Source organism: Mirounga angustirostris, unplaced genomic scaffold (assembly GCF_029215605.1).
Source record: "Mirounga angustirostris isolate CCGP_5_RB_7025 unplaced genomic scaffold, mMirAng1.0.hap1 SCAF_15, whole genome shotgun sequence".
Lineage (NCBI taxonomy): Eukaryota > Metazoa > Chordata > Mammalia > Carnivora > Phocidae > Mirounga > Mirounga angustirostris.
Genome location: NW_026991723.1, coordinates 12,264,876 through 12,291,379, shown reverse-complemented (window position 1 = coordinate 12,291,379; position 26,504 = coordinate 12,264,876). Strand labels below are relative to the sequence as shown.

The window sequence follows — 26,504 nt, the reverse complement described above, 5'->3', positions numbered from 1 at the left end:
AGACTTGTAAGTGTTACTATTAGATGTCGGGGTATTGACCTATTTTTATGGATTTTGAGGGGGGTTCTTTGTGCCTCCTGGATTTTCATGCCTGTTTTCTTCCCCAAATTAGGGAAGTTCTCTGCTATAATTTGCTCCATTATACCCCTTCTGCCCCTTTCTCTCTTTCTTCTTCTTCTGGGATCCCAATTGTTCTTATTGTTTCATCTTATGGTATCACTTATCTCTTGAATTCTGCCCTTGTGATCCAGTAGTTGTTTATCTTTCTTTTTCTCAGCTTCTTTATTCTCCACCATTTGGTCTTCTATATCACTAATTCTCTCTTCTGCCTCATTTATCTTAGCAGTTAGAGCCTCCATTTTTTATTGCACCTCATTAATAGCCTTTTTGATTTTGACTTGGTTAGATTTTAGTTCTTTTATTTCTCCAGAAAGGGATTCTCTAGTATCTTCCATGCTTTTTTCAAGCCCAGCTAGTATCTTTATAATCGTCATTCTGAACTCTAGTTCCAACATCTTACTAATGTCCATATTGATTAGGTCCCTGGCAGTCGTACTGCCTCTTGTTCTTTTTTTTGAGGTGAGTTTTTCCATCTTGTCATTTTGTCCAGAGGAGAACAGATGAATGAGAGAACAAAATGCTAATAGGGTAACAACGACCCCAGAAAAATATACACTAAACAAATCAGAAGAGACTCAAAACTGGAGGGGAAAGAAAGGGAGAGAAACAAAAGAAGAATATGATCAAATATGATCAGGTTGGTGAATAGATCAGTGCCACACACTAGATTTTTGGCGTATTTTGGTCTGTTAGAAGACACTACCTCCCAAAATTTGAAAGAAAGAAAAACTTGTATATGTACAAAAATAAGGATAAATATGATGAAGGGATGGAATATGACTGTAAAGATGAAAATTATAAAAGATTTTATAAAAGGAATTGATAAGTTGGTTGAAAAAAGGAAGAAGAGAAATTTAAAAAGAACCAAAAAAAAGCAGGGGGAGAGAATGTCATCAGACAGGAGACTAGAACAAAGCCATACACTAGAGATTTAGGGTATATTTTGGTCTGTTAGAAGAAACTGTATCCCAAAATTTTAAAGAGAGAACAACTTATATATATACAAAAAATAGGTTAACTAAAATGAAGGGGTAGAATATGACTCTAAAAATGAAAAATAAAAAAGATTTTTAAAAAAGGGATTGAGAAGATGCTGAACAAGGGAAAAAGAAAAATAAAAAAAAATAGAAAAGGAAAAAATTAAAGAAAATTTTTAAAATTTACTTTGAAAGACAAAAGAATCATGGGGAAAAAAAGCCATGAATTCTACCTGCTGTATTCCCCTAGTGCTGGAGTTCTGCCATTCTTATTGATTGGTAAACTTGGTCTTGGCTGATCTTCTGGGGGAGGGGCCTGTTGTAGTGATTCTCAGATGTCTTTGCCTGAGGTGGAATTGCCCCGCCCTTGCTGGGTAGGGCTAAGTAATCTGCTCGGTTTGCTGGTGGTGGCTTTTGTTCCCTGAAAGCTTCCTGTACAGCTTTGGAGGACGAGAAAGAAAATGGCGGCCTCCCAATATCGAGGGCAATAGAATCTTTTTTTTTTTAATTATGTTAATCACCATACATTACATCGTTAGTTTTTGATGTAGTGTTCTATGATTCATTGTCTGCGTATAACACCCAGTGCTCCATGCAGTACATGCCCTCTTTAATACCCATCACCAGGCTAACCCATCCCCCCACCCCCCCTCCCCTCTAGAACTCTCAGTTTGGTTCTCAGAGTCCATAGTCTCTCATGGTTCGTCTCCGAGGGTGATAGAATCTTAAGCAGACTTTGAGCTAAGCACAGAGCCTGGTGCAGGGCTCGATCTCTCGACCCTGAGATCACTAACTGAGCAGAAACCAAGAGCTGGATACTTAACCAACTGTGCCACCCAGGCACCCCCAACATCCCACTTTAAATAATTAAAAGAACAACTAGAGGGGTGCCTGGCTGACTCAGTCGGTGGAGCATGTGACTCATGATCTTGGTGTTGTAAGTTTGAGCCCGAGGTTGGGTGTAGAGATTATTTAAAAAAATAAAATCTTAAAAAAAAAATTAAAAAGAATAACTAGAAAGAAGACCAACAAAGGAAACAGAACACTTTAATTAACACTACAGACCAACTGGACCCAAAAGATATCTATAGAACACTCTACCTAACAGCAGCACAATACATATTTTTCTCAGGAGTACCAGGAACATTCTCCAGAATAGATGAATAAAAGAAGCCTCAGTAAACTTAGTAATATGAAAATCAGACAAAGTATGTTCTCTGCAATGAGATAAGACATAAGTAACAGAATGTTACTGAATGTAATAAGACATAAGTAACAGAAACTAGAAAAATCCACAAATATGTGGAAGTTAAACAACGCACTCTTAAATAATCAACAGATCAGAGAAAAGGGAAATTAGAAAATACCTTGAGATGAATGCAAATGAAAACACAACATGCTGAAAACTTACGGGATTCAGTTAAACTCAGTGCTTAGAGGAAAACATTTAGCATAAATACCAATATATATATAAAAAAATCTCATCAATAACCTAAACTTCCACATTAAGAAAGTACAAAAAGTGGAGAAAATTAAATCAAAATAAGCAGAAGGAAGTAAAGATTAGAGCAGAAATAGGTGAAATAATAGAAAAACAATACAGATTCCCATTCATTTGTCTATTGCCTATGGCTACTTTCAGGCTACAACAGTAGAGCTGAGTAACTGGAACAGAGACCATACAACCCCACAAAGTCCAAAATATGTTCTATTTAGGACTTTAATAAAAAGTTTGGAAGACTTCTGGTTTCAGCTCCAACATGTAAAGAGCTTGGAAGTCATCACTCCCATCTTTAAAACAAGACGAAAGGTGAACAAACTGAAAACAAATGCCTTTTCTTAGACCCATCAGAGAATTAAGATCACAGGACAAACTGTCACCCAGAAATTTGAGAGAGAGCCAAACACAGAGAGGCACACTGAGATCAGCTTACCTGGAGCAAAAGATGCTGGAGTCTTCAACTGCTATGAATACTTCAGTGATAAACTTGACAAATGGCTGGAGGCTGAGTGTGATTGAGAAACTCCTTGGGGGACCCAATCTTAGGGGAACCCGAACATTCTTATGAATTTTACCTCAAGGATCCCCACCAGATTCTCAGGGTAATGACCCCCCAAAATACCTGCCCATTTTAGTCACAGGGAGGGGTTAAGTAACCATTTTGAAATACACCCAAAGCATTCTCTGTAGTAAAGGCCAATGCTCCAAGTAAAATGATGTTACTATACCCTTATATGACCGAGGTAAGGGCATTCAGCCAAGTCCAGCCCCTCCCTTATTTAACCTAAGAGGAAAAAAAGCAAAAAACTAAGGAGCATTTCTGAAAGTCAAAGCCCAAGGACTCAGGTCCACTAAAAGGCTGAAAGTTGTTCATAAAATTATGGAACAATTCCTCTCCCACAACAACTTAGCACCACATCAACAGGGCTCCAGTATAATAATAGTGGATTATAACTGAGAGAGTGGGAAGACACAGATTCTTTTTAAAAGGGATTGCTTAGGGAAACCTAAGACAACAGGGGAGAAAAAAATAAAAGTACACCTGAGGAAACTGAATCCTATGTCACCTACAGCTGTAACATGACATACAGCCTAGCTCCTAACCACGTTAACATAAAACCTCTTACTTAAGGCCTATTTCCCTCTGTTTCAATTATCCCATAGATCATGTCCAGTGTTCAACAAAAGATTACAATGGCATGCTAAAAGGAAAGAAAATAAACAACAACAACAACAACAACAACAAAAAACCTAGAATTTGAAGTGACAGAGCTAACACCAGAACCAGATTTGGTAGGGGGTGAGGAAAATGTTTTAGATTACATAGTGGTGATGGTTGTATGACCTGTTAACTATATTAAAAACAACTAAATTTTACACTTTAAAAGGATGAACTTTATGGTATTTGATCTGTTAAAAATGGTTTTTAAAAAGCCTTACATGATTTATAACTTTTTCCAAAACAAAAGTTTTCCTAGCCTATCTACACCCACCCAATTTGTGAAAATAACATTGTAGAATAAAATAAATCTATTGAAATTATAATAACTGAATGGTAAATTTTAAGAGTTATGATTTTTTTTGCATAATTATTTGCTATCCATAACACTAACATCAAGAGAGCAAACATATGTTCTTTTCTCCATTCAATAAATATATACTTAATGTCTGCCTCATATAAGAAACTGTACTATGTTGTTGGGATACAAAAATGAAGTTGACAGTCCCATAAAACAAGGCAACATATGAAAAGCAAAGACTACAAAGGGCACAATGGAGTTAAGTTTAAGAATATAGGAGAGCATGTCCAGCTGGGTGATCAAAGAAGGCTTCATAGTAGAGGCAGCACTTTAACTGGGCCTTTTTGATTTATTTAACAAATGCTGAAGGGCTTATTATATTCAGGTAATATGCCAGGTGCTAGGAAAACAAAATTAAAAATGAAATGGATTCTCTCACTGATGTGTATGTACAAATATGTGTGCTTATTTACATATGTATGGATAACTAAACCAAGTATAAAGTAAGGGGAGCACTCTTGAAGAATAAGTGGATGTCGGGCGCCTGGGTGGCTCAGTTGGTTAAGTGACTGCCTTCGGCTCAGGTCATGATCCCAGGGTCCTGGGATTGAGTCCCACATCGGGCTCCCGGCTCAGCAGGAAGCCTGCTTCTCCCTCTCCCACTCCCCCTGCTTGTGTTCCTGCTCTTGCTGTCTCTGTCTCTGTCAAATAAATAAATAAAATCTTAAAAAAAAAAAAAAAAAAGAATAAGTGGATGTCAACAAAGAAGCATAAACCCCTTCAATGGCTCCCTGTGGCCTTTCAGAGAAATTTCAACTGCAAATATATGGCCTCAAGTTTCCTCATGAATAAGCCTCTGATTAAATTCCTATGTGACTTCCTCCACTACTTTATTGCATCTGTACTCTGTGTTGGCTATTCTGTCCTCTCCTATTTTCCCCATCCTTCTATCCATTCATTTAAGTACTAATTGAGAGCCCCACTACACACAAGGCAAGGTACACGGATACTGCACCACACAGGATAAACAGGGTTCTAGCCCTTGTGAAGTTGATATTCTGTAGAAGGATAAAGATATTGAACTAATAAGACTACTGTTAATTACATTTGACATATGCAACAGGAAAAAAAATACAAGAGTCCAAGAATATACAATGAATATACAATGAATGAATATACAAATACTCTGAGGTATTTGACTTCATATTTAGTGAGTAGCAAATATTCTACATTCCTTGGTAAAAACATATGTGACAGAGGGTGAAAGATAAACCCTTAAAACATTCAGGGGACTGCCATCACAGTGAAGTTGCTAAGAGTTCAGCCATATGGGGCACGTCACAATATTTCTATCAAAGTGAAGGGCAAGTTGCTTCATCTTGTACACTCCACCACTGAGAAAGAGGCACATGGGTCACTTTGGATTCAGAAGGCAACATATCCTCTATTTGAATGTTCTAGTTTGAGTAATTTACTTAGTAACTCATAGTTTTGAACGGATCCCAGAGCTTCCAGGCAAGCTGATCTTGGGCCATATGACCCAGAAGACCCAATGGTAGGGGGAAATAATCATGGCAATACCCTTAGGGTTTGGGGGGAAAAGCCTATTCCTCTTCTACTGATGAAGATTATCCTTTTGAGAAAGTTCTAGGCTTGCTACTGGGCTCCCAAGACTAAATACCTGACCCATGGGATACCAGATAACCATGCAACATGAGCTGTCCATGGTGAGCTGCCCAGTGTAGTGCAATAAAAAACACAAAGAATACAGAAAGGAATAAAAACTGGAGCTAGGCAATCATGCTCATAGTTGACATTCAGGTAACAGCAAGACTGAATCTAAAATCCCTTTACAAACACTGTCAGGTGAGTAAAAGTTATTAGTTTGGCCTTCTTTCAATTCCCAAGACATGCTATGTAGGCTCTTTTCTTCTTAGAGCCTTCACACACATTGTTTCCACTGCTGGTGAGGCTCTTTCCCAGCTTTTCAGAGGGCTGGTTCCTTCTCATCTTTCATGTCTCAGGTTCAATGTCACCACCCAGAACAGACTTCCCTGACCACACTGTCTAAAGCTCTGCCCTTACCCCCACACTGTTATCATCTATCACGTACTTTCCTTTTCCCTTTTGTGCCATGTGTTACAATTTGCTGTTATATATTTGTCTGTTTATATGAATACTGTGTATCTCTTCCATCAGACTGTAAGTCCCACAAGAAGTCAAGAATAATATCTGCTTTTCTCAACATTGTATACCCAATGGTTGGCACAATGTTTTATACACCACAACACTAAAATTTGTGGAATAAATAAGTACAACTGCTTGGACTCTTATCCTCTCAGGAATGGTATTTGGCCTTCTCCTTCTATAAACCCAGTATTCCATCTTTTGCACCATCCTTCTTGCACACCGACAGTGATTTGGGAGACCTACCATCGAAATTAAAGTGCATAAAGTCAGAAGAAATTGGGGAGTTACTCTTTGGCATTTTCTTAAACCTTAGACTATGGGACTCTACTTCTCTATAAATGCTATACTGCAAGTTAGAGTATAATTCAATATTTAACAAAGAAAGCTCAGTATTTCCTATGGGTGATTTTGACCTAATGTTAATTTTGACTGCTTTCAGCACTGGCTTAAAACATGGAAACAGGAAGAAAAGGAGAAATAAGGTATATTTTTGTGACAAAATTTCTGAGCTGAAAAATTAACTGAAGTGAGATGAAAGGAGAGGTACGGCCTTGTCTTACTTTTAGGCAATTACTGAAGAAGTCTCAGACCCAACCTCTTCTGTAGCCAAAAGGAAACTTTTGCTGACTTTCTAAATGTTTAGGTATGATTTTTTAACCTAATACTGTGGTTTTTATTATTGTCATATTTATACTAATAAATAAGCAGAAAGCAGAAAAGAGCCCGAAGAATGTACTCATAATTGGGAACTTCTTTCATTTCACCAACCAACAGAAGGCATATTACTAAGAAAATTCCTACAACAGTTTGACATCTTCAGTACATGAGAAACATTCATTGCAGCATGGAAACATACCTATCTCCCTAGCTGTTTCCACATCCAGGTCCTGGACTGACTCTTTTTCTCTGTGTTTCTCTCCGACATTTTCTTCTGTTCTTTTCTGAAGATTACATCATGGGTCTCCTGGGCCTCTGCAGTAGGAAAGAAGACGAGGGCAAAGCAAAAGGATGACATTTTCAAACTATCAAATGTCAAGAAAAAGAAAATATCACTTACTCAGCAACAAAAACCTTATTATGCAACTAGTATCTGCACTTCTGTATCCTCAGGGATTCTAATATCAGCATTAACTAGTCATTTAAAGTCATCTTCACGATTAGCATCTTGTTAACATTTACCAACTTTGTCAGGTTAAAAAAAAAACTTCATGTTTTAACTAGGGGATTAATTACAATCGCAGTATAATAATTTTCTTTAAAACAGTTAAACAACAGAGTTTCATATTGATAGTATTCAGCTTAGTCTTGGTTTACTATTGTATTTTAATACTGATTTACTTGAATGAGGCTTTCTTTATCCATAGAAATAATTTTATATAGTGCTTCACAGTTTAAAGATGATATCATATGCATCTTCTCATCTTTATGTCAACAATTAGAATAATGAAGGGCTAGCAATATCAAATAAGTGTAAGAATAGATGACATTCGTATTCATGGTTTTGTGATTTTTTAAAAAAAATAGTACTTGATTGTCTATGAAGTTTTGTTTGGGGAAAATAAACCCACACACCAAGGCAAAGGGTATACCAAAACTCTCCTAAGTTTAATGCACATGTTATTTAAAATTCATTTATTAATTTCTATTCCTTTTCTTGAAATGGTCTTTAATAAAAACTTCAAAAATGATTACTACTTCTAGTGGCTTTTCTTAAGAATTCATAAAAAGACATTGATATTGTAGCTTTTTGACTAGCATTATTTCTCTTCTATTTGTTAATAAGTTCTTGAATTTTAAATTTTATGATAGTGATAAGGCTGAAGTTTGGCACACTGTATATAGTTACCAATGGTAATATTATCATGAAACATTTAAAACTGAACATTTACTTTTTCTTAGTGATGGAAAGAAGTTTGTTGTTTGTGTAATAATAGTACATGGTAAGAACATGTTTAGTACTATTTACACTCTATTTTATGTAACATTACCATGGGAAATGGACTTCAAATAAATGGAGTAAATAAACAACACATCATAGTGATATAAGTAGAATAATAGTGTGAAGATGGAAACATTTTAAGTTTCCCCACAGTTTTTCACAAAAGTAATTACTAGGCTTGTCATTAAAATCACCTTGTCTTCTTTCCTACCAAGGCCATCAACATATATATTAGGTTTTTCATTGTAGAAAGTTTGGAACACCCAGAAGAACATAAGGAATGTATATAGATATTAATTATCTCTAGTAATCCTATCATACAGAGATAACTATTAACATTCCAGTTTACATCCTCCTTGTCTATTATACAGATGTGTATGTGATTACATTGATATTACATATAATTTATTTTATATATATATCTATAATTAGGGTTGTCTTGTATGTTGTTTTGGTGTTTCTTTTTGTCATTACATAGCTACTTTTTCCCCATCATCAAATAGTCTTCTAAAATACGAAAAGCATGACTGGGGGGTGAGGGGTAGATTGTTAAAATATTTTCACCGATACATTAGAGGTCACTAAAAGTCATTTAAAAATCAATACATCGCTAAAAAATATGAGTAAGAAACAGTTAACTAACAAACAGATCTATGTTTTTATTAACATATACTTTTACAAATTCTTTTTTTTTTTTAAGATTTTATTTATTTATTTGACAGAGAGAGAGCGAGAGCAGGAACACAAGCAGGGGGAGTGGGAGAGCGAGAAGCAGGCTTCCTGCCGAGCAGGGAGCCCGATGTGGGACTCGATCCCAGGACCCTGGGATCATGACCTGAGCCGAAGGCAGACGCTTAACGACTGAGCCACCCAGGCGCCCAACATATACTTTTACAAATTCTTAAATTACAAAAATTGTACTTTGTTCTTTGTGTTAGAAAATAAAATTCTCCTATAAATACATCTCCCACTAGGAATTTGGTATATATTCTAGTTTTAATGTGCTTTTAAATGACTAAATAGTATTTCATCTTACAGATTTACTGTAATTTACTAAATTCCCAACGTTGGGCACTAAAGCTATTTACAATATTTCATTACTTTGCAGATCCCTGAATGTAAATATATTTTGCAGATCCATGAATGTAAATCTTTGAGTCCTTCAACAAATCATGCTAAATTTATCATATTCTATTCTTATATTCATACCATAATTAAGTCTCATGAATTTCAATACTGAACTTCTTTGAACCTACTTCCTTATCTGCAAAATCAGGGGGTTAGATGCTCCAAATCTAAAAAATTTGAGTTGTAAACATAGTAGCTCCTTAATAATTGGGTGAAACCATTTGTGAACTCTTAAAACAAATATGAGACATATAACTCATGCCTTTCAAATGAGTACAAAGAAGGTGTATGTACATCTAGGTGTATGTATGTGGGGAGAGCATAAACAGAACCATACAGAGGAATTATCTTTCTGGATCATCAGTTTTACTTCAGGATTTAAGGATAAAGTTTGGGTTTTTTCCCTGTTAAATATATTTTAAGGTTTTAAAATCTCACTAATTTTTAACATAAAATTAGTCTTTGAAAAAAAAATTGTATTTTTGAGTATGGTGCCCCCAAAGTCAGGATTTATTTGCCACTTGTATTAGGAAAGGATGCAACACTTTAAGTAAAGAGGAAGACTTATCAGATGTAACAGAGACCATTTGAAAATTGGTATCACATTCTTAAGAGTAACTAGGATATTTGAAGTAATTCTTGGCCTTGGAATCTAAACACACATTAATTCACTTCACTGCCTCATTTGAAAACTTGTCAAAAGGTTGAGGTTTGTTTGATTTTACTAATTCAAACCTGTCCCATCTTGCTTTTATACAATTTCATGAAACTTCTAGCTCATTTCTTTTAAAACCAGAAGGCCAGGGTCCAGACAGCAGGTCTAACTTTTATCAACATACCTGACGTTGGAAACAAAGGCAGAAGAAAAATTATTAAATTTCCTTACTACCTACAGCCCATTGACAAGTCCTTAAAACAGGCAGAGTGACATTCCTCTAGGGACTCAACTGCCTCGATATTAATATTTTGCTAAGGGCAAAAGGTAATCCTAGACTGATTGACAACCCCCCCCCCCCCCCGATACTGTAAGTCTACTTTAACACATAAAAATTTCTCTAGAAATTTCCTTTATCTGGGGCATCTGGGTGGTTCAATCGTTAAGTGTATGCCTTTGGCTCAGGTCATGATCCCAGGATCCTGGGATGGAACCTGGCATCGGGCTCCCTGCTCAGCAGGAAGTGTGCTTCTCCCTCTCCCACTCCCCTGCTTGTGTTCCCTCTCTTGCTGTGTCTCTGTCAAATAAATAAATAAAATCTTCTAAAAATAAAATTAAAAAAAAAAGAAATTTCCTTTATCTCTGAACCCCCAAGATATGTGCTGGCAATCAACCCCCAAGCATATGGCCTACCGATATACATCTGAAGGGTCTCATGACTAAAGTTTTATTACACGTAATAAATGACCTTTTCCCAACAATAGTTAGCTCCCTCAACATCCTGGAAACCTTGCTTCCAAAATTCCTTAGAGACTTACCCTATCCTAACCCCCTCCCAACTTGAAAGCATGTAACAGGCCACTTCTCCTGACCCCATTGCAGCTCTTTCTGCACATGAGTCCTGTCTCTGTGCTTTAATAAAATCACCTTTTTGCACCAAACACCTCTTAAGAATTCTATATTGGCCATTGGCTTCAAACCCTGACGTTCTTTCCTACATCAATACCCACAGCCAGTATTATCCACTGGATATAGTTCATTTATATTTCTCATTCAATGCTTTATGAATTTTGCAACCAATGTATGGTTTTTACTTTCACAACCATCAACCCTACTTCAAATGCTCCACATTATTTCATATTATACAGACTATGAACTTAAAGAAGTTTTTAAAAGATATAGATCTCAAGGATTAAGTAAAAATAACTGAACCTAAGGCACCCAGATTTCTCTATCACAGAGGCGTGAAGGGAAATCTGATATATGGCATTTCAAAATCCAAAGGAACTAGAAAGCTAGCTTTTCTTACAAAAAATATTTGTAGCAAGGTTAATGGCTATTAAGAGCAAACTTCGTCAGGGTCTCGGTTTTCTAAAAAATCGCCAAAATTGACACGCAAAGTCCAAAGCACACCAAATGATGGACGAAGTGAAATACACTCACAGAAAATCTAAAAAATATTTCTGCGGTCTACTCCCTACATCCTGGTGGCAAATAACTTTCATTTTCCTTTTTCCTCCTTTAATACATTTATTAAACTTTTTTTTTTTTTTTTTTTTTTTAGCACGCAGGTACAAAAGGAGGTCACCAACACGGTCCAACTGGGCTCACTCCGCTACCAGCGTCTGGGGACCGCGCCATCCCTCCCTTTGGGAAAAGAGGGCGAAGAGGCTCCCCACACGCCACGGGACGAACAGCTCAGGAGGACCCGCACCCTCAGCTAAACTTTCCTGCAGAAGCTCAGGAAAGCTGTTTCCCACAACACTTGAGAGTGGGTGGCCGGGAAGGGGGTGGGGGTGGGCTTCACGCCGACTCTGGCTCCGGAGGCGTGACTTTAGAACCCCTCCCTCTTCGGCCCCGAGTGGACTAGGAATTAAAATAAATCGTGTAAAACAACGACCTCAAGCAACTTTGCAAAGGAATCTGCAGCACCTTCCCGGACGCTTAGAAGCTCGGCCGCTAGCGAAAAGTCGGGGACCAACCAGGCTGCCTCAGCCCGTGTGGGCGGCGGGCGCCACGCCCCAGCTGCCGGTGGCATGACCCGGAAGTGCTCGGCGGCGGCGGCGGCGGGGGCGGGCGCGGGGGCGGGGGCGCGGCCAAACCGGCGCACACGCGCGCGCACCGCCGCGGAACTCCCGCCGGCCGCCCGGCGCTCTCCCGGAGGCGCGCCCGAGCCGCCGCGGCCGCCGCCAACATGGCCGAGACGAGCGAGGAGGTGGCCGTGCTGGTGCAGCGGGTGGTGAAGGACATCACCAACGCCTTCAGGAGGAATCCGCACATGTGAGTCGCGCACCGGCGGCGTGGCCGCCTCCACCGCCTGTGGGGGTCGTCGGGGGCGCGCAGGGGCGGGGTCGAGCCTCGAGCCGACCTCTGGGGGCACGTCCCGGCCCGCGCGCCCCTCGCCGGGGGGGACCGATCGGGGTCCGGGGCCCGACTGTCGTCGATCGCCTCCGGGCCCGCTTTCCGCTACCGGAACGCGCCCGCGGGTGAGTCCCTAGAAGTGACCTCGGAAAATCACGACGGAGCGACTTTTTTCGCTCTCCCTCCCACCCCTTCCCTGGGACTTCACGCAACTCGAAGGACTTCACGCGTGTGTCCCCATCCTACATCCGTGTAAGGCACACGGGCACGCACGGTGTGGGTCTGTAGATGCTTTGTAAACACAACTCTTGAGGTTCATCCCGGACCGGTGGTGAGCGGTGTGGGGGGTAGATCACCGATGATCACATCTTCCGTGGGCCAGTTTACTAGCCAGAGGTAGTTTGAGGCTGCTTTTGCCTCTCTCCTCACTTGTCCCAAGATTGTGGAGGGACTCCGATGAAACACTGTTTTGAAGGTGAACAGAGCATTCTCGAGAGTGTAGCTTCTGTAGGCATAGGATGGGGTCTGGTGTGAAGCCCATGAAACCTTGACACTTTTTAGCCATTAGCTGATTCATAGTTACAGGAAACATTTTAACTCTTTTCCTATCCAGACACTGCTGCTCTCTCTAAGTAGGGCACCACGGGACTGACACGCGTCTCGCTCCCTCCTTCGTTTTCATGGTACTTGGAGTACTCCGGGAAGATGCCAGAAGAGAGACTGTAGTCTTCCTGACACTTCTGCTTTAACGAGTGAAAAAGGAAGCTACTGGAATATCTGTCTACAGTGTACAAAAGAGGAGGGAGAAGGAAGAGTGTTTAGTTACCCTTCCTCTCTTCTCCGCCCCCCAAAAAGAAAGATACCTGGAATCCAGTTTTACATTATTTTCAACTTTTTCTAATTGTTCGTGAAGGTTTCTTTTAATATTTTATTTTTTAAACTGGAACACATGAATTATATGCCCTTTACGCATTTTAAACCGTAGGCACCAAACCTACATCCAAATGAAGTGTTCTTTTCCTTCAAAGCGATGCTTATAAAAATTAAGAAGCCCTCAATGTCTTGCTCCCTGGTGGCACACAATTGGAGACCTGTAATAGTGCCTCATTAAAAGCAAAGCGTGGCTGGCCTCAAAACACACCTGCCACCTCTGACAGTGTCCACTTCCTTTCCCCTTGTGACTGCTGCCTTTTTTTTAAATGAGTGTTTGGAACGATTTCCTGGCAGTAACCATAGTGGATACTGGGTCTTTTAAAGAATGCTTTGATGCCTTGTATATCAGTGTTTCAGTCCCTTTTTGAGAATGAGAGCTTTAGTGTAAGAGACAACCTCAAAAAAAAAGTTGTATAAGTGAACAGCCTATTTTCTCATCACTGATGTTGTTTTCATGAAGAAATTATAGCAGAGATTAGAAAGAAGCCTAATAAGTACAGTAATCGTAGTTTCTCTTTGAGGTAGATTGAAAAAACACATCAGGGGCACCTGGGTGGCTCAGCCCATTAAGTGTCTGACTCTTAGGTTTCAGCTCAGGTTATGATCTCGGGGTCCTGAGATCCAGCCCTGCTCCTGCATCAGGCTCCCTGCTCAGCAGGCAGTCTACTTCCCCTCGCTCTCTCTATTCTGCCCCTCCCCCCATTTTCTCTCTCTCTCTCAAATAAATAATTCTTTAAAAAAATCAGTGTTTTATATTTGAAGAAACAGATTGAGTGTTCACTGGTTTGGTGGGTTGAGAGCGCAGTTTGGAACACATCTCAGCTTTTCTGGATCATATTTATTGAAACTCATAAAGGACTTTAATGCCCCCAATCATATTTTTAATGGTGAAAGCTCACTAATATGCTGTCAGTGCATAATTTAAAATTATTAATAAACATTTGGGTCATTCAAGATTTAAAAGTTTGAAATAAGTTGAGCGTTTGAAATAATTTGAAATGATACATAATAAAGGTCCGAAGAATTTAAATAGCTTAACTCGTTTAATATTAATTTTCAGCCATATTTTAGTATATGTTTCCTACAATAACGATATCTTCGATAATGTTACTACACAGCATCTTTAAAAATGTCTTACAGTTTGGATTTTTTAAAATTGCCTGTACTTCTTCCCCTAATCTAGCCCTCTTACTTCCGAAATAAATTGGCTCTATTTCTGGCTAAAAGAAAAAAAAAGCCATTGTTTATCTCAAAAGTTAGTTACCTAATTACACTTTCCCATATTATAGGAAAAAGTTTTTCATTCTTTACTTTTAGTTCTCCTTTTTCCTTCAAATACAAGATAGATTGTAATTTTATTAGACAATATCTACTCCATTAAACATATTGACCTTGTTTCTGTAAAAATGCCTAGCCAGGAGTCGAACATATATTGGTTAAGATGTGGATTTTGTTACTGGTAGATGTGGATAGGTTACCCTCTGTCAACTCATTTTCCTTTTGATCTAGTGAGGTTGATGAGACACAGGGAAATCAGCTCGCCCAGTGTCTGGCCCTTAGCTGCCACTAGCTAAATATTAGATTTAACCTGAATTTCTGTATTCCTCAGAATACCATTTTGGCCAACTGCATGATGAATGTGAAGTACTTTATAAATTGAAAAATACCATACAAATTTTTGTATGGTTGACTCTTGGAGAATACCATTGGAAAAACAGCTGAAGGCTTGACTCAAGGACTAGCAATAGCTTAATAAATAGACCTGTGCTAATGTGGAAGACAGCTGCTTACGGTGTAATTAGGGTCATGTCAAAGGTCTCTTGCTCACCAAGTTATTTTTTTATTACTGCTTAAAATATTTATTGAACTCTCACTGTTTATGAGATGTTATAGGTACTATCCTCACAGTATGGAATGGGGAGTATAAAATATAGTTCTTATACTCAAGGCACAGAAATATCTGTGATGGTGGAATTGTCCTGTCTGTGCTGTCTAGTATGGTAGTCACTAGCCATATGTAGCTATTAAATACTTGAAATGGGGCTAATGTGAATGGGGAACTGAATTTTAAATTTTATTTAATGTTAATTAATTTATACATAGTGGCCATATATGCCCAGTGACCACTGTATTGCACAGTGTAGCTCTAGATGCAGACGTAAGACCCACCTGTATGAACAGTAAATTAACCGTGCAAAGCAGGTTGTGATAAAGGCTGGACTGGCAGCATGGTGAGCAAATGCTATGTGAGTGTGTTAGGCGTAGGAGGAAGGCTTTGTATGTCTAGGCCAGGGCCTTTAAGGGAGGCGGGTTTGAGCTGAACATTGAAGGCTGGGTAGGATTTATAGTCTCAGAGAGAGCCAAAGACCTCCACATGAAACTGTAAATTAATCCAAAGTGGCAAAATGTGATTGAAAAGATATAGTAGAATCAAATTATGGAAGTCCTTGACTGTGTGGCTTAATTTCTTTCATTCCATGTATGTGTTTAACAAAAGAGCATGTGTATTTGACAGATACAATTCTAGTCTCTGGATGTGCAGGTCTAGGAGTGGGGTGAACATATCACACATGGTCCCTGGCCCAGTGGAACAAATCAACACACAGAATATGAAAAGAGCCTGAAAGAATAAGAAGGATACTTTGAAGGAATAATAACAGGTGGCCTAATTTATATGAGAAGCTCAAAATAAGTCTTTTAAGGAAATAGCAATTAAAATGGGACCTGAGGGATGGATGAGTTGGCTCAGGGAAAACAGACTTCCTAGGCAGTGCATAGGCCCCAGTGAAAGTTTTGGAGTAAGGGAGTAGTAAGGAAAAGCACATCTTTGCATTGAATTTGAAGAGTAGGAAACTACAAGTCTTAATTGTCTTCTTACACTTCATTTTTTATCTATTTATTTAAATAATAGCATAGTTGTAAAAATTTGGATTTGGAATCTGACAGTCCTGGATTTGAATCTTGGCTTGTCGATTAGTAACTGGTAGACTTAGACAAGACTCTTTCTTCATCTTTAAAATGGGTTAAAATTCCTACTTTATAAGATTGTGAAATAAATGAAACACAGAGCACTGCATACAACACTCAATAGACAGTAGCAATTTTTGTAGCTGTTTTTAAAATAAGGCCAAGCAATATTTCAACGATACATGAAGTTAGTACTCTTTAAAATGGAGAAAGCCTATGAGGTTTCTGAAATATCTTAATTTAATCACCAGCAAAGTTTTAATTATCAATATGTAAGGGTCAGTTCCTTTAGATATTTTGCTAACTTTACTTTTTAGTCATTCTGGAAAATTTTCCAGTTTGAAGGGGAAAAAAACTACTTTTAAAGATTTTATTTATCTGAGAGAGACAACACGAGCAGGGGGAGGGGTGGAGGGAGGAGAGAGAATCTCAAGCTGACTGTGTGCTGAGCACAGAACCCTACTCATGGCTCTATCTCATGACCCTGATATCATGACATGAACCAAAATCAAGAGTGGGACGCTTAACTGACTGAGCCACCCAGGCACCCCCAAAATAACTATTAGACTAAGAAGATTTGTATCATTTCCTGAATCCTTTGGCTGTGTTTTCTGTGTGGTCACTCCACATTACAGGGTTCAGTTTAGTATTGGGGGACCATTCTTCCCTCCCAAAAGGGAAACTGGGTGATACTACTTTTGAAAATAATATGTGGGCCTACTCTAATTGATGATGTTTCTGAAATTGCAGACAAGAAAAGCTGTCTAAACATGAGGAACAAAGTATCAGTGTTATATGAACTTTTCAACTTCATTTGGAAGTCAGTGGATCCCCATTGTGAAGTGAAGCACTCAGAAAGCTCTACCATGCTGTGTATGATCTTTTTAAGCAAATGTGTTGGTTCATTCCATTTTGCTGTTTTTTTTGGAACAGCCTTCAAAAGTAACCTAAAAAGTGAGCTTCATGTTATCTGAGAATATTAGAACTTTTTCACCATCCCAAACCTTCATGTCTTTAACAATCCTATGACATTGGTAATGTAGGTAGTTATTGAGTGTCCTTGTTAAATATCAGGGATCTAAATTGGCAGAAACCTAAAAATATAAAAGACTAATTTGGTCGTAGCCAAAGAATCAGAAATTTCTCTTGTAACATTATTTCACAAGGAAATAACTGGAGATGTATTTGGTGTTTATAGCACATTTCTTGAAGCCATTAAAAATATAAAAATTACATAGGAAGATGTTGAATATGGATTTTTAAAAAAGGATTGTAGGATTGTAGCAACGTGGATGGAACTAGAGTATATTATGCTAAGTGAAATAAGTCAGAGAAAGACAAATACGATTTCACTCATATGTGGAATTTAAGAAACAAAACAGATGAACATAGGGGAAGGGAAAGAAAAATAAAATAAGCTAAAAACAGAGGGAGGCAAACCATAAGTGACTCTTTTTTTTTTTTTTTTAAAGATTTTATTTATTTATTTGAGAGAGAGAGAGAGCATGAGAGGGGGAGGGTCAGAGGGAGAAGCAGACTCCCTGCCGAGCAGGGAGCCCGATGCGGGACTCGATCCCGGGACTCCAGGATCATGACCTGAGCTGAAGGCAGTCGCTTAACCGACTGAGCCACCCAGGTGCCCTATTTTTAAAGATTTTATTTATTTATTTGAGAGAGAGAAGGAGAGAGAGCACATGAGAGGGGGAGGGTCAGAGGGAGAAGCAGACTCCCCGCTGAGCAGGGAGCCCGATGCGGGACTCGATCCCGGGACTCCAGGATCATGACCTGAGCCGAAGGCAGTCGCTTAACCAACTGAGCCACCCAGGCGCCCCCCATAAGTGACTCTTAAATGTAGAGAACAAACTGAGGGTTGCTGGAGGGGAGGTGGGTGGGAGGATGGGCTAAATGGGGGATGGGCATTAAGGGGGGCACTTGATGTAATGAGGACTCGGTGTTACATATAACGGAAGTGATGAATCACTAAATTCTACTTCTGAAACCGATATGACACTGTATGTTAACTAACTTGAATTTAAATAAAAATAAATAAATAAAAAGAAAAGATTATAGGAGAGCACATCCACTATAATTCCACTTCGGTAAAAACACTTAGAAAAAAAAGGATGCATACCCAAACAGTAGTGTAGAAGGATGACAAAAAGACTTTTAGTTTGTTCCTCCCCCCCACCCCGAGTTTTCTAACTTTTCTTGCATATAAAATTAGAATTTAAATAGCCAGAAATCTAGAAGGAATTAATTTAAATCCTGCTTGCTTTCACAGATGTTTTTATCTTTAGTGTCATGGGTTTGGGCTATTAAGAGATCTAGATTTTTAACTTAGCATTAGCAGTGTGACCTTGGGTAACCACCTTAACCTCAGTGGACCTCAGTTTCCTTGTCTGATAAAATGAGATACTGGGGGGATGAGGTCCCTTCCAATTTTAAAATGATTCTAGAATCCTATTCTAAATTGTCTGAAAAAAAGTGGACTATGACCTGAGGGACTCAGCATAGAAGTCAAACACACTGAAGTCAAACACACTGTTACTTGGAAGCTTATTGACCTACCTATCTTTATCAAGTACAGATTATATTTTTAGAAAGCAGCAAAGCACTGTATTTTAGGGTCAGATCACTTGACAAAGGCTTAACGTTTTTGCTTCACCTTCCCATCTGTTAATCAAGTAACTTTTCTGGTTGGCCTCAGGCTCTTAACTGAATTAAAGATAATACGCTTCATCTTTGCCTGTCACTTCGGAGCTTACCACATTCTTTACCTTGTCATATTTGCTCTTCCTAAGAGGCATTATTATGTATTTCAGATAAGGATACCAATGACAAGTGACTTGCCACATTCCCATTTGACTGTCAGTGGTAGAACGGAGGCTAGCTAGAACCCTGGACCTTGGAAGATGGAGCACTTTAGTATACATCCTACTACCTCTCTTTTCATGTTTTGTTTTCCCTAGTGCTTTACATTCCCTGATATGGCCACTTCCCTGAGAATAACTGCCAGGTTTCTCAGTCAGAATTTGAAAGCTGGAGGAGACCCTAGCAGTCCATTTCCCTTATTTAGAGATGGAATGCAACTCTGCCATTTTACAAATGAGGAAATTAAAGTCTGTAGAGGCCAAATGATATTTAAGGCCAATATATATAAAATATTGACAGAGCTAGGACTTGGACCCATTGCATTAGAAGGAAGTCAGAGATAATGTTCTTTTGGAGAATCAAGAAGTGACATTCTTTGAAAACGATTTATTTGACTTTGCTCGCTGAAGTGCATGATAATCAGCCTTTCAGAGCAGTTATTGAGCATCTGCTGTACCAAGGCATTCTTGTTTTTTAAAATTAGTTCTCGGAAGAATGGTACCCAACTAAAGAAGTATGTTTTTTATTCGTGCAGATGGCTCTGTCCTTTCATTTAGGTACTGAATTATTAATTGGGCATTTTATTTTCAGCGTAAATAATGAGCAAGGCAGGTTTTTACATTGTGAATTTAAGTAACTCTGCCCCCTTCCCCGCAAATGGACTGTACCCAAAGGTAGGATCTTTTATTCTTGTTTATTCTTGTTACTCTAGTATTCATATTGTTGACTTAGGCAGTTCTTTGAAGTGTTGTAAGTTGTTATTAGATCTCAGACAACAGACTTCCTTAAATAATTACACTGAGGTTTTTTTTATTGTAATTCTAGTTTAATTTTTAAATGTTCTATTTTATATAATAATACCTGAATACCAGAGATACAGACATATGTTAGGGATAGCTCTGGATGTGGCAAGGTGTCCTAATGGTGAATTAGGTAAATGTCACATTAACCAAATACAAATGCAAAAACTTTTTGAAATACTGGATGTTGAGCTCAGATGCGCTCTCAGCATTGCTTCATGCTTCCTACAAAACTTTGTACTACTGGAATGGCAAAGTGTTAACATTTTATTATAGATATTGATACAATTTTCATCAAAACCAGCAGCACTTCCAAGTCTGGGACCACATTGTTTTATTCATTTTTGCATTTTCAGGACCTAACGTAGTACCAGTACATTTTCGTACTCAGAAGATGCTTAGGTAGTGCTGATGTGGTATATCAGAACACCTCTGAATCAGTTGAGCCAGTTGTAAGGACAGAAAGCCTTAGGTCTTAAAATCTACTTCAGGTGAAATCAGCTTGAAAGAATGGTTAGTGACTTAACCCCTAGAGTAGTACCCTTGTTTACTGATGGATCCCTGTGTCATTAATGAAGTGATCAGTAGAAAGTAGGTTACCTCTGAACTATCTAGTGTAGAGTTTCCAGGAGAGATTCTATTTTAGTTCCACAGCCTCCCACCAATTTGTGATGGTGGCCTACCAAATAAGGAGGGCTTTTCTTATAACCTGTAATTGTTCCTGTTTCCCCCTCTTGTATCTACCAAACTACTGTGTTCTTGGTTGAAGAATCCCGGGGACGCAATAGAAAATGCCATACATAAGCTCTGAAAACCACTTTTTTTTTCTTTAATGTAGGCAGTTATCACAACATCTTTGTAATTGAAAGGCGTGTGCAGTTTTTGCAAAACCATTTTTATGTTTGCTGGTTCGTTTACTATGTAAATCAGCTGCTGTACATATCATTTATTAAATCTTCGCCTCAAATGTAAATTTTCAATTTAAGGTGAGGCAGACTGAAGGACATAGATGCTGCCTTAAATGAAAATGACCTAAATTCTGAAATGTATTTTGTGTTTTAGCAACATTTATCAGTGTGTATTTGTTTTTTTTTAATTCAATGAAGTATGAAGGATTATAAAGAAGTATGAAGATTATAAAGATTATAAAGAAAATGGCCCACAATCTCATTGACAAGATAACTTTTGTTGATAATTTGTTTCTTCTCTGCATATATTACTAGGCAAGTGTAAGTACATTTGTTGACATTTTTTAAATAATAGAAATAATACATACAAATGATTAGAAAATTTAAACTGTATAAAAATAAAATACTTTTTCTACCCCCGCCCCAATTTCTTGGGATCCTTCTTTGAAAAAAATTATACAAAATGCTTTATGCCATACACTTAGTATGCTCTTTTTCTGGTTTTATATATCTTGGCATCCTTTCCATTCCAGCATATGCTGATCTGCCTCATTTTTGTACACCTCTACCACATGGATTAGCCTATTTATTCTACCAGTCTTCTATTGATACATACTTAGATTGTTTCCAGTTTTGTTGTAGTGTTGCAGTAAACATCCTATTGACACATTTTGGCATAGGATAATTTCTGAGCAGTGGAATCACTGAGGCTCAGAGTATATGCGATTTTTTTTTTTTAAGATTTTATTTATTTATTTGACAGAGAGAGACACAGCGAGAGAGGGAACACAAGCAGGGGGAGTGGGAGAGGGAGAAGCAGGCTTCCCGCAGAGCAGGGAGCCCGATGCGGGGCTCGATCCCAGGACCCTGGGACCATGACCTGAGCTGAAGGCAGACGCTTAACGACTGAGCCACCCAGGCGCCCCCAGAGTATATGCAATTTAAAATTTGGAAGACATTTTCAAATTTCCATCCGAAGTTTAGACCAATTTTCATTTTTGTCAACAGGGAGTTAGCATACTAATTTTCCTGTACTCTTGTCTATATTAAAAAACATTTCTAAAAAATTTCTACTAATCCAGCAGGTGAGCTAAATAGTATTTTTTTTTTTTAAAGATTTTATTTATTTATTTGACAGAGAGAGACACAGCGAGAGAGGGAACACAAGCAAGGGGAGTGAGAGTGGGAGAAGCAGGCTTCCCGCGGAGCAGGGAGCCCGATGTGGGACACGATCCCAGGACCCTGGGATCATGACCTGAGCCGGAGACAGATGCTTAACGACTGAGCCACCCAGGCGCCCCTAAATAGTATTTTTAAGAAAGGGAAATATGGGGGCGCCTGGGTGGCTCAGTCAGTTAAGTGTCTGACTCTTGATTTCAGTTCAAGTCATGATCTCAGGGTCCTGGGATTGAGCCCCACATCAGGCTCTATACTCAGGAAGGAGTCTGCTTGAAGATTCTCTCCTTCTTCCTCTGCCCTTCCTCTCTCTCTCCCTCTTCCCCCACAAAAAATAAATAACTCTTTAAAAAAAGAGAGAGAGAAAGAGAAATCTGTTATTTTTCTTTTTAATAGTCTGTAAGATTTGAAAAATGTTGGAAAAACTAATAGTCTTATCTTTAATTCTTCTTTTTGTTTTACATATTAAGAGATGAAATTGGCCTGATCCCATGTCCTGAAGCTAGGTATAACCGGAGTCCCATAGTCCTGGTTGAAAACAAACTTGGTGTGGAGAGCTGGTGTGTCAAGTTCCTCTTACCATATGTCCACAACAAGCTCCTTTTGTACAGAACGAGAAAGCAATGGCTGAACAAAGATGGTGAGTATGAACTCTGTCCTCCTCTGTTTTTTAGAAACAGCATGGAATACAGGGGGAAGAACCTTCTCTGGGTGTTGGCATTCCTAGATTTTGGTTCTGGCTCTTTCATTCACTGCCTGGGTGGCAGCTTAACCTCTCTGTCAAATGAGGAGTTTGGACCTCTCAGTAGTTTTCACATTTTGCCTCCATAGTGATACAGGATCCCAGGCTACCTACTGCAGCCTGGACAGTAAATCAGAGCAGTTCTCATTTTACCTTTTTATGTATCAGGATTATTTATAAGATTTTATTTGAAGAAGACATCCTATGGCTATAAAAGGAAGTTGGAAAAGTACTGAAGAGGACTCTAGTTCCTACAAGCTTAGATTCTCTGGTTTCTAATCCTTTAGGAACTCTATAAGCAATAGAACTCATTTTGGTAGGAGACCAAATGGGATAACAGAGGCATGATGCTGGTAGTTACACTGTGACCCAGCTCAGTGATTTATGGAGGTGCTGTTGTGCTGTGAATCCCAATGGAGCTCTGGCCCTCTGTGTCTTCTAACTATGCTGATATAAGCAAAAGAAAACCATCCCAGCATTCACTTCTTTGGCTCCTCTGAGACAGTTCTTTGCCACATGGGACAATCTCTATTCATCCTACCTGGTCTCTTTTCTTAGCTTTCCCCCATATGCAGTATTAAGCCTCCATGTGCACGAATTCCCTTTACTTTTTAGGTTTAAAAAAAAAAAAAAGTACTCATCCAAGACCGTGTTCTTAACTGTTTTGTAAAGCTGCCCCTTCCCACATACAGCCATACCTTCCGAAGTGCTCAGTACGCCTGGAGGCTCGTTTTGAATAAGAACTTTGTTTCCTAGAGAATTTTAATGACCAGTTTGGTAGCCATTACCATGAGCCTACTCATACCAGAAGCTGTTCTAAGTACTGTGGGGATAAAAAGATGAATAATACATGTTCCTTTTACTCAAGAAGCTTACACTTGGGTGAAAAACAATCTCTTTGTGGAGTGTTGCCAAAGGCATGACATACTGATTTCCTTGTATTCCTCTTAGCATTGTCCTTAACATACTGTCATAATAGAACTTTTCCCTGTTTAGACCAGTAGGAAAGGAATCTGACTTGAAGATTTAATGTGAAATAGTTTCTGTTTTTTGTGTGTTTCACTCAATCAGTCCTCTGATAAATGTAGGCATAGTCTTATAAGAAATAATTATGATATAGCTTAAGTTTGTGGCATAAACTTAAAGGTATAAGTTTAGCCATAAATTCAAAGGTAAGGATATTTATCCATTGTTAGGTCCTCTTTCATTCTCCCTTCCATCACCCTAAGTAGATAGTTGTTTTTGAAACCTATAGTAAGTTTCAGTAACATTAAGATATGAAATAATGCCATATGAATCGATCAAGGTTTTTTTTTGCCAAACACAGCTGTATTGTATATGTTCTGGCACACAAAAATGTATAATTGAGCCAATATGTAACTAGCTTGGGGAGGTGGGGAGATAGAATGATGCTTTTGTAGTAGAGAAGAAACAGTGTAAATTTTTAAAATGTCAAAGGCTACTGTTAATGTTGTTTCGGATCATCGTTTTTTGCTCATTCTCGTATGCTAGCCTAGCTTGCCCTCTCCCTGCAGCCCTCCAGGTCCTTCTTTCCATTTCCCTGCGTCTTATCTCTCTGGATACTGCACTGCAGGCTTTGCTGAGTCTCCTCATCGTGGAGTTTTAGTCTTGATAGGCCCAAGAAGACCCAGGCAGAAGATCAAATGGTTCAGCTCACTCACACGAATAGCTAGCATCTAAATTTTGAGTTCTGGTGCAACTGTGTGTGAGTACAGAAGCAACTTGACATTATTCTAACTTACATCCTCATGGAAACGGTTTTTAATTTCACTTTTTCGGTGGGTGGTGACAGCATATAGGTTAGTGTAGTATCACATACTCAGGTTATGTATTAACAGTAAAAACATGGAATGAATTTCTGAGGTGACAGAAAAAAGATACCTGAAAATGCTGATTAACATAAGAGAATTCTGCCAAACTTGTGAACCGAAGCATTTGTTACACAGAGGTGAATATTGCTAAGGAAAAAAAGTAAAAAATATTAGGAAAAAGCAGTTATTTTGTGAAAATGCTGTACCTTTAAAGCTGTTTTTGTAGAAAATATATATAAGAGCAAGTGAACAAAGCTCTCAGTTTAAGAATTTCAGAAATGTCAGTGTCTGTGTGATTGATCATGCCCAAATCCTAGGCATCACCTAGGAATGTATTCTGTAACTGAAAGTGACCTTTATTCTTAGGATAGATTTTATTCTTTTTAACCAAACTGAGTTCATTCTCTCATTAATGTGCTGAATTCCTTAGATGTTTGGAAAGCATCTGTACTGGTTAGAGTTCTCCAGAGAAACAACCAGAAAATTTTATATATAGGGAGAGAGATTTCTTGTGACAAATAGGCTGACATTATTGTGGAGGCTGAGAAGTCCCACAGTCTGCTTTCTTCAAGCTGGAGACCCAAGAAAGCCAATGATAAAATTTAGCTTGTGTCTGAAGGCCTCAGACCCTGGGGGAGCCAAAGGTTTAAATCCCAGTCCAAAGGCCAGAGAAGATTAGATGAGATGCCCTAACTCAAGCAGACAGACAGGAAGCACAAAGGATCGAAGACCTCCTGCTTCCTCCTTTTGTTGTACACAGGCCCTCAACAGATTGGTTGATGCCCACCCACATTGGGGAGGGCAATCTACTTCATGGAGTCCACTGATTTAAATGCTAATCTCACGGGGTGCCTGGGTGGCTCAGTCGTTAAGTGTCTGCCTTCGGCTCAGGTCATGATCTCAGGGTCCTGGAATCGGGCCCCGCATCGGGCTCCCTGCTCAGCGGGAGGCCTGCTTCTCCCTCTCCCCCTGCTTGTGTTCCCTCTCTCGCTGTGTGTGTGTCTCTCTCTCTGTCAAATAAATAAATAAATAAATAAATAATAAATAATAAATAAATAAATGCTAATCTCACAGACACACTCAGAAATAACGTTTAATAATGTTTAATCTGGACATCCTGTAGCCAGTCGAGTTTAACCGTAAAACCAGAGTTAACCATCACAGCATCCCTGTTCATTACTTAGAGACTGATATTTTTTAAGTCTGCTGCAGTAGTAGCCCTATTTGGTTGGGAGAGGAATGATACTGTAATTCTGATTTTTGAGAAATCCACGACAAAAACAAGAAGCAAGAGAGAAGTCCACAGCATTGGAGTCCTGGCCGAGTAGAGCTCTGTCCCGCACTTGGACTGTCTCCAAGCGTGTGCTCCCATCATTTTCCCTTGCTGCTCCCTCTTTCTCACAGCTTCTGCCAACTGTGCTTTCTTTAATGGCCATCTTCTGCTCTTCCTGTCTTCTTTCTCTCTTGGACAAATGTGATTATCTCTAGGCTGGTCTACTCTGTTTTCAGTCTCTTCTTCTGTAATCCATGTTCATCATGCCACCAACCAAACATTTCAAACAATACTTCTCAGCAACACTTCTTAGAAACACAGTTTGGAAGATGCTTTTCTGAGATACGGATCTGTGCATCTTATTTCATGATGCCTACAGGGTCAAGTTGGAGTTGAAACTCTATGGTATAGGATTCGAGGACCTTCCCAGTCTGTCCCCAGCCTTCATTACCAGCCTTTTCCTCTGCTTTACATTCAGCATCAGGCGTTGTATGTTCTCAGCTCCCAGACTGATGTCAGCCCACAGACAGGTTTTGTTTTGGCTTATATAATGTTTCTTAAACTGTTTTTAATAAGTTGGGTAAACATTTAAAGTCAGGATGAACTTCTAA

At 38.9% G+C, this 26,504-nt stretch overlaps 1 protein-coding gene and 1 non-coding gene across 6 annotated transcripts in view; one reads left to right on the top strand and one right to left on the bottom strand.

The window, feature by feature from the left end:
- The window catches only part of LOC123849544 (uncharacterized), a 29,400-nt gene extending 17,328 nt beyond the window's left edge, over positions 1–12,072 (bottom strand). For 2 of the 3 annotated variants that reach the window (XR_010407776.1, XR_008506695.2), the window contains exons 1-2: positions 11,931–12,064; positions 7,165–7,280 (exon numbers count right to left, since the gene is read on the bottom strand). This is a non-coding gene — a transcript (uncharacterized LOC123849544). Of the gene's footprint in view, positions 1–7,164; positions 7,281–11,930 lie in introns of all 3 variants that reach the window. The other variant, XR_006792093.3, reaches the window with a different exon arrangement.
- Positions 12,073–12,118: 46 nt separating this feature from the next.
- Positions 12,119–26,504, top strand: part of PTAR1 (protein prenyltransferase alpha subunit repeat containing 1) — a 50,425-nt gene continuing 36,039 nt past the window's right edge. The window contains exons 1-2 of one of the 3 annotated variants that reach the window (XM_054509163.2): positions 12,119–12,310; positions 22,517–22,686. In XM_054509163.2, coding sequence (XP_054365138.1) covers positions 12,225–12,310; positions 22,517–22,686 — 256 coding nt within the window. In that variant the 5' untranslated portion in view covers positions 12,119–12,224. Of the gene's footprint in view, positions 12,311–22,516; positions 22,687–26,504 lie in introns of those variants that run through there. The other 2 variants (XM_045882232.3, XM_054509162.2) reach the window with 2 other exon arrangements.